The sequence below is a fragment of the Schistocerca cancellata genome, chromosome 8, assembly GCF_023864275.1.
Source record: "Schistocerca cancellata isolate TAMUIC-IGC-003103 chromosome 8, iqSchCanc2.1, whole genome shotgun sequence".
Lineage (NCBI taxonomy): Eukaryota > Metazoa > Arthropoda > Insecta > Orthoptera > Acrididae > Schistocerca > Schistocerca cancellata.
In genome coordinates this window covers 331376555-331391689 of record NC_064633.1, presented here as the reverse complement: position 1 = coordinate 331391689, position 15135 = coordinate 331376555, and the positions used below count along the sequence as shown (strand labels likewise).

Here is a 15135-nt window from a genome sequence, read left to right as displayed (position 1 = left end):
GCCCTCCGCCACACACCGTTGGGTGGCTTGCGGAGTATAAATGTAGATGTAGATGAATGTAGATCTACACTCATGCTCATAAATTAAGGATAATTGCAGAATGTGGTGCCACACAATGTGGCACTACACAAAACTGGTGCTAATAATATAGGCACACAGGGAACAAACGCGACACAGATCTGTAAGTCCACCGTATTGGTGATAAGTTAAGAAAACCGTCCTGAAACACATGTGCTACAAAACGCCACTGTTTCCCGCGCATGTACCCCAACATCAATATGGGATATGATCACCATGCACATGTACACAGCCCGCACAACGGGTTGGCATACTCTGGATCAGGTGGTCGAGCATCTGCTGGGGTATAGCCTCCCACTTTTGCACCAGTGCTGTTGGAGCTACTGAAGTGTCATAGGGGTTTGAAGACGTGCAGTGATACGTCGACCAAGAGCATCCCAGATGTGCTCAGTGGGGTTTAGGTCTGAAGGGTTCTGCTCCACGATGGCAGCTTGGTGGGGCCGTGCGTTATCATCCATCAGGAGGAAGGTGGGACCCACTGCACCCCTGAAAAGGTGGACATACTGGTGCGAAATGACATCCGATACACCTGCCCTGTAACAGTACTTCTGTCAAAGACATGCAGGGGTGTAAGTGCACAAATCATAATCCCACCCCACACCATCAAACCATGACCTCCATACAGGTCCCTTTCAAGGACATTAAGAGGTTGGTATCTGGTTACTGGTTCACGCCAGGTGAAAACCCGGCGATAATCACTGTTCAAACTATACCTGGGCTCGTCCATGATCACAACCTGGGACCACTGTTCCAATGACCATGTACGGTGTTCTTGACACCAGGCTTTACGGGCTCTCCTGTGACCAGGGGTCTGTGGAATATACCTTGCAGGTCTGCGGGCGAATAAACCATGTCTGTTCAGTCATCTGTAGACTGTGCGACTGAAGACGACTGTTCCAGTGGCTGTGGTAAGGTCCGAGCAAGGCTACCTGCAGTACTCCATGGCCGTCTGTGGGCACTGATGGTGAGATATCGGTCTTCTTGTGGTGTTGTACACTCTGGACATCCCGTACTGTAGTGCCTGGACACATTTCCTGTTGGCTGCAATCAGTGCCATTATCTTGAGATTACACTAAGTGGCACACGGAGGGCCTGTGCAATGACCTACTGTGTTGGACCAGCCTCCAGTCACCTACTACTCATAACGTCATCAATGTGTGTTCTTTGAGCCATTTTCAACACACAAGTCACCATTAGCATGTCTGAAAACGTCTGCACACTTACTCGCTGCACCATACTCTGACATGTACCAACACACCTCTGCGTATGTGGACGGCTACCAGCACAACTGTGCGACGACCACAGGTCAAATGCACCACCTGGTCCTACTTTGAGGTGATTTAAACCCGCAAACTGACTACCAGAGCGTTGTTTCACCATGTACCAGCATTATCCTTAATTTATGAGTATGAGTGTAGATTGACTAATATACTTAATTATTATGATTTTTCAGCTGCTGCAATAATTAGATCAAAATTTAGAACTTGTGAAACACAGAAATGAGTGTATAAGGTACACCACAAGAAATAAAACTACCTACAGTTTATTCAGGTATGAAAGAAAAAAGTAGAGCAAAAGAAGGGATAATTCTTGTGTTCCAAAAGAAACCGATTCTTGAATCACTGATTATAAATTTGAGGTTGAAGGAGGGATAGAATTATGGACGACAGTAAGTAGAGTGTATACAACTAATATCTGAGTTTTCATGCCAACTGAAGGAATCAAAGATTTTTTTGTTTTGCACTATGCAATCAGCTAATTGTCATAAATACATTGTTTGGCCAAAAAAGTAGGCCTAAGTTTATCTGAAAGGCAAGATGATTAAGATACCTTATTGACTGGGAGAGAACTTTCTGGCATTTGTAGAGAACCTGCTGACAACCACGAATCTGGGATGTTGGTAGGAAGATAAACTGTTCCGGATGACCCAATTATGATTGACAGACAATGTTAAATCTTACATTGTGTGTCGTGAGAAGCGGAGGGGATGGCCATAATTCAGAAGCTCAGTGTTAGTGACTACAAGCAGCTGGACAGTGACATTGTTAATGAAGTCCTCTTACATTTAGCAGAGCAAAGGGCATGAGAAGTCTTCCTATGGGAATTACTGGCCATGGTGTCCAGAAAAATAAGAACCAAGTTCTTGTGAAAATTGAAACTGAAACAATGTATAGTTTATTTGAAAGACATCATTATGTTTTGAAAAGACATACCAGAGTATTCAAAACAATGTGCGCAGAGCATCTCATGCTGAATGTGGAGGAGTAATTTCATGTTAGAGATGGTACAGTATTTGGGACATGTAATCAGCTCAGCTGGAGTCTGAGAAGCCTCAGATCGTAGAGGCCATACAAAATTTCCCACGATTTCACACAGACATGGAATTGTAGTCATTGCTCGCTGAATAGTGTGGCCACTCACGTATTTGCTCATAAGGGGAGTAGAGTATGAAGGACCTTTTAAGCTTACAACATGAGTAATCTGGCATTTGGGAGTGTTTTATGTCAAAAGATTAATGGGATGAACATCATTTAGCTAATATGTTGTTGTTGTTGTCTTCAGTCCTGAGACTGGTTTGATGCAGCTCTCCATGCTACTCTATCCTGTGCAAGCTTCTTCATCTCCCAGTACCTACTACAGCCTACATCCTCCTGAATCTGCTTAGTGTATTCGTCTCTTTGTTTCCCTCTACGATTTTACCCTCCACGCTGCCCTCCAATACTAAATTGGTGATCCCTTGATGCCTCAGAACATGTCCTACCAACCGATCCCTTCTTCTGGTCAAGTTGTGCCACAAACTTCTCTTCTCCCCAATCCCATTCAATACTTCCTCATTAGTTATGTGATCTACCCATCTAATCTTCAGCATTTTCTGTAGCACCATATTTCGAAAGCTTCTATTCTCTTCTTGTCCAAACTATTTATCGTCCATGTTTCACTTCCATACATGGCTACACTCCATACAAATACTTTCAGAAATGACTTCCTGTCACTTAAATCTATACTTGATGTTAACAAATTTCTCTTCTTCAGAAACGCTTTCCTTGCTATTGCCAGTCTACATTTTATATCCTCTCTACTTCGACCATCATTAGTTATTTTGCTCCCCAAATAGCAAAACTCCTTTACTACTTTAAGTGTCTCATTTTCTAACATAATTCCCTCAGCATCATCTGACTTAATTCGACTACATTCCATTATCCTCGTTTTGCTTTTGTTGATGTTCATCTTATATCCTCCTTTCAAGACACTGTCCATTCCATTCAACTGCTCTTCCAAGTCCTTTGCTGTCTCTGACAGAATTACAATGTCATCGGCGAACCTCAAAGTTTTTATTTCTTCTCCTTGGATTTTAATACCTACTCCAAATTTATCTTTTGTTTCCTTTACTGCTTGCTCAATATACAGATTGAATAACATCGGGGAGAGGCTACAACCCTGTCTCACTCCCTTCCCAACCACTGCTTCCCTTTCATGCCCCTCAACTCATATAACTGCCATCTGGTTTCTGTACAAACTGTAAATAGCCTTTCGCTCCCTGTATTTTACCCCTGCCACCTTTAGAATTTGAAAGAGAGTATTCCAGTCAACATTGTCAAAAGCTTTCTCGAAGTCTACAAATGCTAAAAACGTAGGTTTGCCTTTCCTTAATCTTTCTTCTAAGATAAGTCGTAAGGTCAATATTGCCTCACGTGTTCCAGTGTTTCTACGGAATCCAAACTGATCTTCGCCGATGTCGGCTTCTACTAGTTTTTCCATTCATCTGTAAACAATTCGTGTTAGTATTTTGCAGCTGTGGCTTATTAAACTGATTGTTCGGTAATTTTCACATCTGTCACCACCTGCTTTCTTTGGGATTGGAATTATATTCTTCTTGAAGTCTGAGGGTATTTCGCATGTTTCATACGTCTTGCTCACCAGATGGTAGAGTTTTGACAGGATTGGCTCTCCCAAGGCCGTCAGTAGTTCCAATGGAATGCTGTCTACTCCGGGGGCCTTGTTCCGACTCAGGTCTTTCAGTGCTCTGTCAAACTCTTCACGCAGTATCATATCTCCCATTTCATCTTCATCTACATCCTCTCCCATTTCCATAATATTGTCCGCAAGTGCATCACCCTTGTACAGACCCTCTATATACTCCTTCCACCTTTCTGCTTTCCCTTCTTTGCTTAGAGCTGGGTTTGCATCTGAGCTCTTTATGTTCATACGAGTGGTTCTCTTTTCTCCAAAGGTCTCTTTATTTTTCCTGTAGGCAGTATCTATCTTACCCCTAGTGAGATAAGCCTCTACATCCTTACATTTGTCCTCTAGCCATCCCTGCTTAGCCATTTTGCACTTCCTGTCGATCTCATTTTTGAGACGTTTGTATTCCTTTTTGCCTGCTTCATTTACTGCATTTTTATATTTTCTCCTTTCATGAATTAAATTCAATATCTCTTTTGTTACCCAAGGATTTCTACTAGCCCTTGTCTTTTTACCTACTTGATCCTCTGCTGCCTTCACTACTTCATCCCTCAAAGCTACCCATTCTTCTTCTACTGTGTTTCTTTCCCCCATTCCTGTCAATTGTTCCCTTATGCTCTCCCTGAAACTCTGTACAACCTCTGGTTTAGTCAGTTTATCCAGGTCCCATCTCCTTAAATTCCCACCTTTTTGCAGTTTCTTCAGTTTTAATCTACAGGTCATAACCAATAGATTGTGGTCAGAGTCCACATCTGCCCCTGGAAATGTCTTACAATTTAAAACCTGGTTCCTAAATCTCTGTCTTACCATTATATAATCTATCTGATACCTTTTAGTATCTCCAGGGTTCTTCCACGTATACAACCTTCTTTCATGGTTCTTAAACCAAGTGTTGGCTATGATTATGTTGTGCTCTGTGCAAAATTCTACCAGGCGGCTTCCTCTTTCATTTCTTAGCCCCAATCCATATTCACCTACTACGTTTCCTTCTCTCCCTTTTCCTACACTCTAATTCCAGTCACCCAAGACTATTAAATTTTCGTCTCCCTTCAGTATCTGAATAATTTCTTTTATTTCATCATACATTTCTTCAATTTCTTCGTCATCTGCAGAGCTAGTTGGCATATAAACTTGTACTACTGTAGTAGGTGTGGGCTTCGTATCTATCTTGGCCACAACAATGCGTTCGCTGTGCTGTTTGTAGTAGCTTACCTGCATTCCTATTTTCCTATTCATTATTAAACCTACTCCTGCATTACCCCTATTTGATTTTGTGTTTATAACCCTGTAGTCACCTGACCAGAAGTCTTGTTCCTCCTGCCACCGAACTTCACTAATTCTGGCTATATCTAACTTTAACCTACCCATTTCCCTTTTTAAATTTTCTAACCTACCTGCTCGATTAAGGGATCTGACATTCCACGCTCCAATCCGTAGAATGCCAGTTTTCTTTCTCCTGATAACGACATCCTCTTGAGTAGTCCCCGCCCGGAGATCCGAATGAGGTGCTACTCTATCCTGTGCAAGCTTCTTCATCTCCCAGTACCTACTGCAACCTACATCCTTCTGAATCTGCTTAGTGTATTCATCTCTTGGTCTACCCTTACGATTTTTACCCTCCAGGCTGCCCTCCAATACTAAATTGGTGGTCCCTTGATGCCTCAGAACATGTCCTACCAACCGATCCCTTCTTCTGGTCAAGTTGTGCCACAAACTTCTCTTCTCCCCAATTCTATTCAATACTTCCCCATTAGTTATGTGATCTACCCATCTAATCTTCAGCATTCTTCTGTAGCACCACATTTCGAAAGCTTCTATTCTCTTCTTGTCCAAACTATTTACCGTCCATGTTTCACTTCCATACATGGCTACACTCCATACAAATACTTTCAGAAATGACTTCCTGACACTTAAATCTATACTCGATGTTAACAAATTTCTCTTCTTCAGAAACGCTTTCCTTGCCATTGCCAGTCTACATTTTATATCCTCTCTACTTCGACCATCATCAGTTATTTTGCTCCCCAAATAGCAAACCTCCTTTACTACTTTAAGTGTCTCATTTCCTAATCTAATACCCTCAACATCACCCGACTTAATTCGACTACATTCCATTATCCTTGTTTTGCTTTTGTTGATGTTCATCTTATATCCTCCCTTCAAGACACCATCCATTCCATTCAACTGCTCTTCCAAGTCCTTTGCTGTCTCAATCTAGTGTAGCTTGAATAAAATAACTTCGTGATAAATTGATCAGTTGTCAGTGCGTAGTCAGCCACACTTGACAAGGCTCTATACATACCTATGCAACAGGAAACACAGAGAGCGCGTGGAGTTTAAGAAAAAACTGCAACTGGCTAATGGCTGGCCCTAACCACTTGACTTTAGTTGAAACATAGTTCACAGTGACTATGAGTTAGTGTTCTTACATCAATCGAAATTACATTAGGTCTACAGTCTGGATTTGTCCTTTTCATAGGCTACGTATTAAGTTACGTGGGATTTTGCATACAACATGATACGGGTTACAGAAATCTACCCATACATTGCTGCACAAGTCAGTCAATTTCTGTTAAATTACAAATCACCATTACAGTCTATTTCCTAATCATCTTAAACAGCTAGGAAACACATTTAATGATATTTTAACTGAAACTCAGTTTTTCCTGTTGAAATATTAGTGTTCATATCTCACTCACAAATGTTATCAATGCTATGTATCCTTCAAGAGAATATTATACTAAAGTTCCATATCTGAGGGAAGATCAATTATGTGATACAAAATTATGAATGATATGTAAAAAAAAAACTTCGTCTCAAACATTGGAAAATATGGGATGGAATGTAACAATATTGTGAAAAGGATAGTTGCTACTCACCATAGAACAGAGATGCTGAGTCACAGATAGGAACAACAAAAAGACACTCAGAAAATGAGTTATGGCCAACAAGGCCTTTGTCAAAAACACGACCGCATGCATGGTCGTGTGTGTGTGTGTGTGTGTGTGTGTGTGTGTGTGTGTGTGCGCGCGCGCGCGCATCCGTGCGCCCACACACACACACACACACACACACACACACACACACACACACACACACACACGACCACAATCTCTCCCAGTCTGGCTTCAGTTGCCAGAGACTGTGTGTGTGTGTGTGTGTGTGTGTGTGTGTGTGTGTGTGTGTGTGGCATTGTTGTTGTCGTCTATTTTTGACAAAGCTCATTTTCTAACAGTCTTTTTGTTGCACCTATCTGCGACTCAGCATCTCTGTTATATATTGAGTGGCAACTACCCTTTTCATAAAACTCTGTTTCAGATGCATTCTGAAAAAACCTAGAACTCCTGTAACTGGTACAACAAAATAACGAAAGACAATATGGGTTTAATTTGACAATATATATGTATGATAACGCAGGTAAAAACAAAATAAAGTTTCAATTTTTATCTCTCATCATTATTTGTTATCATACTCACTTCATCATACAAATCAAAAGCAGCAATTCCAACCGCATTGTATACAGCATCTTTCCGCAGAATTGCATTCAAGTCAGACGGATCAACAAGAGCATGATTACTTCGTATCATGTCAAGAAGTACTGGTGTAAGAATTGTTCTGTACTCATGAAATAAGGCAAGGAAAAGTGCTTCTGTACATGGCTGAAAAGAATTTCAGAAAAAGTCAGCTGTGTTACAATCTCTCACAAATAAACAGAAAAAATGTGTATTTATTACGATTTCTGAAGCTTAGCAATTATAGCATGTTAGAAAAGTATAAAAGTTTTATTGTATACAAAATATATGCATATCATTTTCAAAGACAATAATAACTATTTATTCAATAATTAAAAAAAGAGACGCAGAGAGAGAGAGAGAGAGAGAGAGCTGGAGGGATACTTACCCTCAAGCTGTATTTCCATGATTCTCCACCCTCATCTGTAGCTGTAGAAAATAAGATTAATATATCAAAATTGTGAAAAATGCACCACAAAATGCAGAAATGAACCTGTTTTACTTATATGTACAAATTCTTTTAATCTGACTTTGGTAACTGAAGACACACGAAGCCGCTTTTATATAATAAGGGTATAGGAAGCAAATGAAAAGAGTAATATATCAAGAGAGCAGAAGTTTCTACATTATAAACATTCACATAACTGTTCCTGCATGGACTTATACATGGCACCAGAGATGGACCAATTCTGCACAAAATTCTAAAAATGCGTCACAACTAATAATACACAATATTCAACAACACTGCTTTAGTTGTTATTTTTAATGTAGTTTGTCTTCAGCTTTTGAAATTCCTGAGGTATTACGGCTGTAGTTATCTCACAGCTCAAAATAATGGTAAGTTTCCTTAAATAGTCAACAACTTTGGCCTTTACTTCTCCCATTTTACAGCAAACTGTGAATTAACAGCAACTGTCCTGAGTGCTTTGTGGACACAACAATGAAAATGCTAAAACTAAAACTCCAAAGTGAACTGGCTGTTCATCCCTGAACACACAAAATGCACACTCAAATGAGAGATTTTAGTTTATCTGAACTCAGTAATAACATACTGAAATTTCTGGAATGTTCAGAAATCTGTGGAAAGAAAAGTTCTCCTGGAAATCACATGCTCAATATATTAAAGTGGAAACAATTTTTATAAATATCAATAATTATTATTATATATCTAAAAACAAAGATGATGTGACTTACCAAATGAAAGTGCTGGCATGATGATAGATACACAAAAAAACACGAACATACACACAAAATTCAAGCTTTCGCAACCAACGGTTGCTTCATCAGGAAAGAGAGAAGGAGAGGGAAAGACGAAAGGATGTGGGTTTTAAGGGAGAGGGTAAGGAGTCATTCCAATCTGGGAGCGGAAAGACTTACCTTAGGGGGAAAAAAGGACAGGTATACACTCGCGCGCGCACACACACACACACTATGAGGATTGTTCAATAAGTAATGCAACACATTTTTTCCCGTTAAAGCAGGATAATGTTATTTGTGATTTAAATATACCATATTGCACCCCAATTCTTGGATTATAAAACTCTACTTTTCAATGCAAACTCTGACCAGTTCTAAGGCTTTATGCCAACGTAATTTATGATCTGTCTGGCATCATGGTACCGTTCTCTTGGTTTGCATCTCAGCCAAGTTATTGTTGCACAGCAGTAACTTTCTCATCACTTCTGTGGTGTTTCCCCACAGAGTCCACCCTTTAGTACACCAAAGAGATGGAAGTCGGAAGGTACGAGATCCAGACTGTAGAGTGGATGTGAAAGAACAGTCTACTAAAATTTTGTGACCTCTTGGATGTGCAGATTTGTTTCTGGCCTTGCTTTATTGCGGTGAAGGAGAAGTGCAATCAAATTTTTATGAACACAAACATGCTGTAATCATTTCTTCAATTTCTTTATATTCTTACAACTGAGTTGACTGACTGACCACAAGGGAGAACATCAACTAGAGTAATTCCTTCAGAGTGCCAGAAGACTGTAGCCATGATTTTACCAGCTGAGGGTAGTGTTTCGAACTACTTTTTCTGTGAAGGAGAAGCTGCGTGGTTCACCTCCATGGATTGTTTTGTTTCAGGCTGAAAAGTGACGTATCCAAGTTTCATCACCTGTGACAATGTCTGACTAGAAATCATTACCATTGAAACAAGCAATTTGGCACAGATGTTTCTTCTTTCCTTCTGGACTGCCAACAGAGATGTCGACTTAAGCACTGAGATGCTTGATTGTTTTCTATTCATTACCTCGAATAAGGGTGCCTGCACACTGAAACACTGCAGATGTCACATCTGTGTGCAGATGATCTGTGTGTGGGATATCAGATTTCCTTCATCTTGCTCTGTTGACAACAGACAATTTACCCAGCAACCACCTCACTTTTATCTAGTGCCCAGTGCCCATAGACATTCTGTTATGATACAAATTACTAAGGAAGTGGGAGGGCATAAATTTTTCTAATTTCCAAAAGCCGGTGTTAACCATATGTACATATCAACAGCTCTCAGTAGGAAAACGTAAACACCAATGCTTGGTCAGGAAGACAGCAATCTCGACATTCTTGAATGAGACTGTCTGCAAGCTCTGCATATACGAAAGTACAGACCAAATTGCCTTCGTAACATTATGTAAGAGATACTAAGTAATATGCAACATCGCCTACCAGGGGTTTGACCAAGCAGTAACGACACTGTAACAAATTTGTTGAGCAAATCTAGTGAAACTGAAGACCACTGACATCTTGAAAATAGCAGAGCTGATTTGGTCATTATGAATGATGCCATAGAGAGGAGCTCTCCTCAACAACATAAATACTTAAATACTTGATGTTGTAGAGGGTAACCTCTCCTTGACATAAATACCCCCTTGCCTTGTCCAGACCCCATATTTCACTCACACAAAATAGTATGCTTCCACTGAAGACAATGCTTTGCAAAATTGTTCAGAATTTTTTCCCATCGCAGTAGCCTAAATCATGTCTGCTATGACTGAGGCTCCACCATTACAACAAATATCCAGACATATTAAGCACACTTGCCAAACTGCCTCCAACCCCATGATCTCACACAACATTGCACCTATTTCTTCTTAAAAAATAGAATCAACAGTTCTGGGAGTGCTGATGCTGGCCAACACTGCAACAGCACGTCATTGACCTGCGCAATGACCACTGTGTATTAATGTGCATGAAGAGACTTACAAGATGGGGTGGCACCATATGTTACATCGGTTGGGCAGCCTGTTTCTGTTAAACCTGTTTGTGACGCAAGCAGATCAACCACAATAGTTCCATGCTTGGAAAACACTTCTGTGCCTCTAGGGACTTGGTAGGAACCATTTCTTCAAAATATGTGGCTCATTCTAGTTGATGCACGCCCAAAATTCTCATATGTATTGCAATAGCCCGACACCACATCTCAAGAAACTTTTGTTGCCTTAAAAAAAGTCTTTGCTGTAGAAGGCACCCCAGCAAGTCACTGCATGGCTGTCAACATCAGATAGTCCTGGACCTCTGGTGACTGACTATACACTCACTCCATTCTGGCCACTGCCCCTGTTAATCTGTAGGTACAGGAGGTTTATACCTGCACCTTTAGATGAGTGCCACATTGACTTCCCAACATAGGGCAGACAAAGTGTTCTTAGTGGAAGAGCTGTCACCAACACTTATCCTGCAGCTAGCCCATTAAGATTTTTGGCATAATAACAAGCCCACCAGCTGATTCCTACGCTGAGATGCCGCCTTCACCATATGCAGATGACAATTAGATTGTAGATGAAACCCCCATGAACCATGGACCTTGCCGTTGGTGGGGAGGCTTGCGTGCCTCAGCGATACAGATAGCCGTACCGTAGGTACAACCACAACGGAGGGGTATCTGTTGAGAGGCCAGACAAATGTGTGGTTCCTGAAGAGGGGCAGCAGCCTTTTCAGTAGTTGCAAGGGCAACAGTCTAGAGGATTGACTGATCTGGCCTTGTAACAATAACCAAAACGGCCTTGCTGTGCTGGTACTGCGAACGGCTGAAAGCAAGGGGAAACTACAGCCGTAATTTTTCCCGAGGGCATGCAGCTTTACTGTATGATTAAATGATGATGGCGTCCTCTTCGGTAAAATATTCCGGAGGTAAAATAGTCCCCCATTCGAATCTCCGGGCGGGGACTACTCAAGAGGATGTCGTTATCAGCAGAAAGAAAACTGGCGTTCTACGGATCGGAGCGTGGAATGTCAGATCCCTTAATCGGGCAGGCAGGTTAGAAAATTTAAAAAGGGAAATGGATAGGTTAAAGTTAGATATAGTGGGAATTAGTGAAGTTCGGTGGCAGGAGGAACAAGACTTCTGGTCAGGTGACTACAGGGTTATAAACACAAAGTCAAATAGGGGTAATGCAGGAGTAGGTTTAATAATGAATAGGAAAATAGGAATGCGGGTAAGCTACTACAAACAGCATAGTGAACGCATTATTGTGGCCAAGATAGATACGAAGCCCACACCTACTACAGTAGTACAAGTTTATATGCCAACTAGCTCTGCAGATGACGAAGAAATTGAAGAAATGTATGATGAAATAAAAGAAATTATTCAGACAGTGAAGGGAGACGAAAATTTAATAGTCTTGGGTGACTGGAATTAGAGTGTAGGAAAAGGGAGAGAAGGAAACGTAGTAGGTGAATATGGATTGGGGCTAAGAAATGAAAGAGGAAGCCGCCTGGTAGAATTTTGCACAGAGCACAACTTAATCATAGCTAACACTTGGTTTAAGAATCATGATAGAAGGTTGTATACATGGAAGAACCCTGGAGATACTAAAAGGTATCAGATAGATTATATAATGGTAAGACAGAGATTTAGGAACCAGGTTTTAAATTGTAAGACATTTCCAGGGGCAGATGTGGACTCTGACCACAATCTATTGGTTATGACCTGTAGATTAAAACTGAAGAAACTGCAAAAAGGTGGGAATTTAAGGAGATGGGACCTGGATAAACTGACTAAACCAGAGGTTGTACAGAGTTTCAGGGAGAGCATAAGGGAACAATTGACAGGAATGGGGGAAAGAAACACAGTAGAAGAAGAATGGGTAGCTTTGAGGGATGAAGTAGTGAAGGCAGCAGAGGATCAAGTAGGTAAAAAGATAAGGGCTAGTAGAAATCCTTGGGTAACAAAAGAGATATTGAATTTAATTCATGAAAGGAGAAAATATAAAAATGCAGTAAATGAAGCAGGCAAAAAGGAATACAAACGTCTCAAAAATGAGATCGACAGGAAGTGCAAAATGGCTAAGCAGGGATGGCTAGAGGACAAATGTAAGGATGTAGAGGCTTATCTCACTAGGGGTAAGATAGATACTGCCTACAGGAAAATTAAAGAGACTTTTGGAGATAAGAGAACCACTTGTATGAACTTCAAGAGCTCAGATGGAAACCCAGTTCTAAGCAAAGAAGGGAAAGCAGAAAGGTGGAAGGAGTATATAGAAGGTCTATACAAGGGTGCTGTACTTGCGGACAATATTATGGAAATGGGAGAGGATGTAGAATAAGATGAAATGGGAGATACGATACTGCGTGAAGAGTTTGACAGAGCACTGAAAGCCCTGGGTCGAAACAAGGCCCCCGGAGTAGAGAACATTCCATTGGAACTACTGACGGCCTTGGGAGAGCCAGTCCTGACAAAACTCTACCATCTGGTGAGCAAGATGTATGAAACAGGCGAAATACCCTCAGACTTCAAGAAGAATATAATAATTCCAATCCCAAAGAAAGCAGGTGTTGACAGATGTGAAAATTACCGAACAATCAGTTTAATAAGCCACAGCTGCAAAATACTAACACGAATTCTTTACAGACAAATGGAAAAACTAGTAGAAGCTGACCTCGGGGAAGATCAATTTGGATTCCGTAGAAATACTGGAACCCGTGAGGCAATACTGACCTTACGACTTATCTTAGAAGAAAGATTAAGGAAAGGCAAACCTACGTTTTTAGCATTTGTAGACTTAGAGAAAGCTTTTGACAATGTTGACTGGAATACTCTCTTTCAAATTCTAAAGGTGGCAGGGGTAAAATACAGGGAGCGAAAGGCTATTTACAATTTGTACAGAAACCAGATGGCAGTTATAAGAGTCGAGGGACATGAAAGGGAAGCAGTGGTTGGGAAGGGAGTGAGACAGGGTTGTAGCCTCTCCCCGATGTTATTCAATCTGTATATGGAGCAATCAGTAAAGGAAACAAAAGAAAAATTCGGGGTAGGTATTAAAATCCATGGAGAAGAAATAAAAACTTTGAGGTTCGCCAATGACACTGTAATTCTGTCAGAGACAGCAAAGGACTTGGAAGAGCAGTTGAATGGAATGGATGGTGTCTTGAAGGGAGGATATAAGATGAACATCAACAAAAGCAAAACAAGGATAATGGAATGTAGTCGAATTAAGTCGGGTGATGTTGAGGGTATTAGATTAGGAAATGAGACACTTAAAGTAGTAAAGGAGTTTTGCTATTTGGGGAGCAAAATAACTGATGATGGTCGAAGTAGAGAGGATATAAAATGTAGATTGGCAATGGCAAGGAAAGCGTTTCTGAAGAAGAGAAATTTGTTAACATCGAGTATAGATTTAAGTGTCAGGAAGTCATTTCTGAAAGTATTTGTATGGAGTGTAGCCATGTATGGAAGTGAAACATGGGCGGTAAATAGTTTGGACAAGAAGAGAATAGAAGCTTTCGAAATGTGGTGCTACAGAAGAATGCTGAAGATTAGATGGGTAGATCACATAACTAATGAGGAAGTATTGAACAGGATTGGGGAGAAGAGAAGTTTGTGGCACAACTTGACCAGAAGAAGGGATCGGTTGGTAGGACATGTTCTGAGGCATCAAGGGATCACAAATTTAGTATTGGAGGGCAGCGTGGAGGGTAAAAATCGTAGGGGGAGACCAAGAGATGAATACACTAAGCAGATTCAGAAGGATGTAGGTTGCAGTAGGTACTGGGAGATGAAGAAGCTTGCACAGGATAGAGTAGCATGGAGAGCTGCATCAAACCAGTCTCAGGACTGGAGACCACAACAACAACAACATGAAAGTTAGAGCACAACACATTGAGATGGCTGTACAAAAATCGCCAGAACCTCATGTTGGGCTCCCAATCCAAGTCTCACCCCCTCCCATTTGGTTCATGGTACAGTAATCTCTACTAACAGCAGTGACAATGCTGGTCATACGGGCAAGTTAGAACATGAGGGATAAATCTGTTTATGGGCAGCAAAATCAATAGCCTGTGATCATCTCTGCCACAGGCTACACAGACTGCAACAAGACATCAAAGGAAGGCAGTTATTTGGATGGAACTGGTGACATGACAAATACTGTATAATAAAATTCGCTGTCCAGTACAGCGCAATCACTTTAGACTATGCTAAGCTTCGTTGACAACTACTGCTAACATCTCTCTCTCTCTCTCTCTCTCTCTCTCTCTCTCTCTCTCTCTCTCTCTCCCCCCCCCCCCCCCCCCCCCCCCCCTTGGCACATGACTGGACTCTGGTGTGATTACCGACTTCCTTGTTGAATCCAAAGTCTGACTA

The 15135-nt window shown here is 41.1% G+C and overlaps 1 protein-coding gene across 5 annotated transcripts in view; it reads right to left on the bottom strand.

Annotated features, from left to right (window-relative positions):
* The window catches only part of LOC126094442 (importin-11), a 185403-nt gene that overhangs the window by 87277 nt on the left and 82991 nt on the right, over positions 1-15135 (bottom strand). For all 5 annotated transcript variants that reach the window (XM_049908813.1, XM_049908814.1, XM_049908811.1 and 2 more), the window contains exons 9-10: positions 7942-7982; positions 7518-7700 (exon numbers count right to left, since the gene is read on the bottom strand). In XM_049908813.1, the coding sequence (XP_049764770.1) occupies positions 7518-7700; positions 7942-7982 (224 nt within the window). The remainder of the gene's footprint in view (positions 1-7517; positions 7701-7941; positions 7983-15135) is intronic.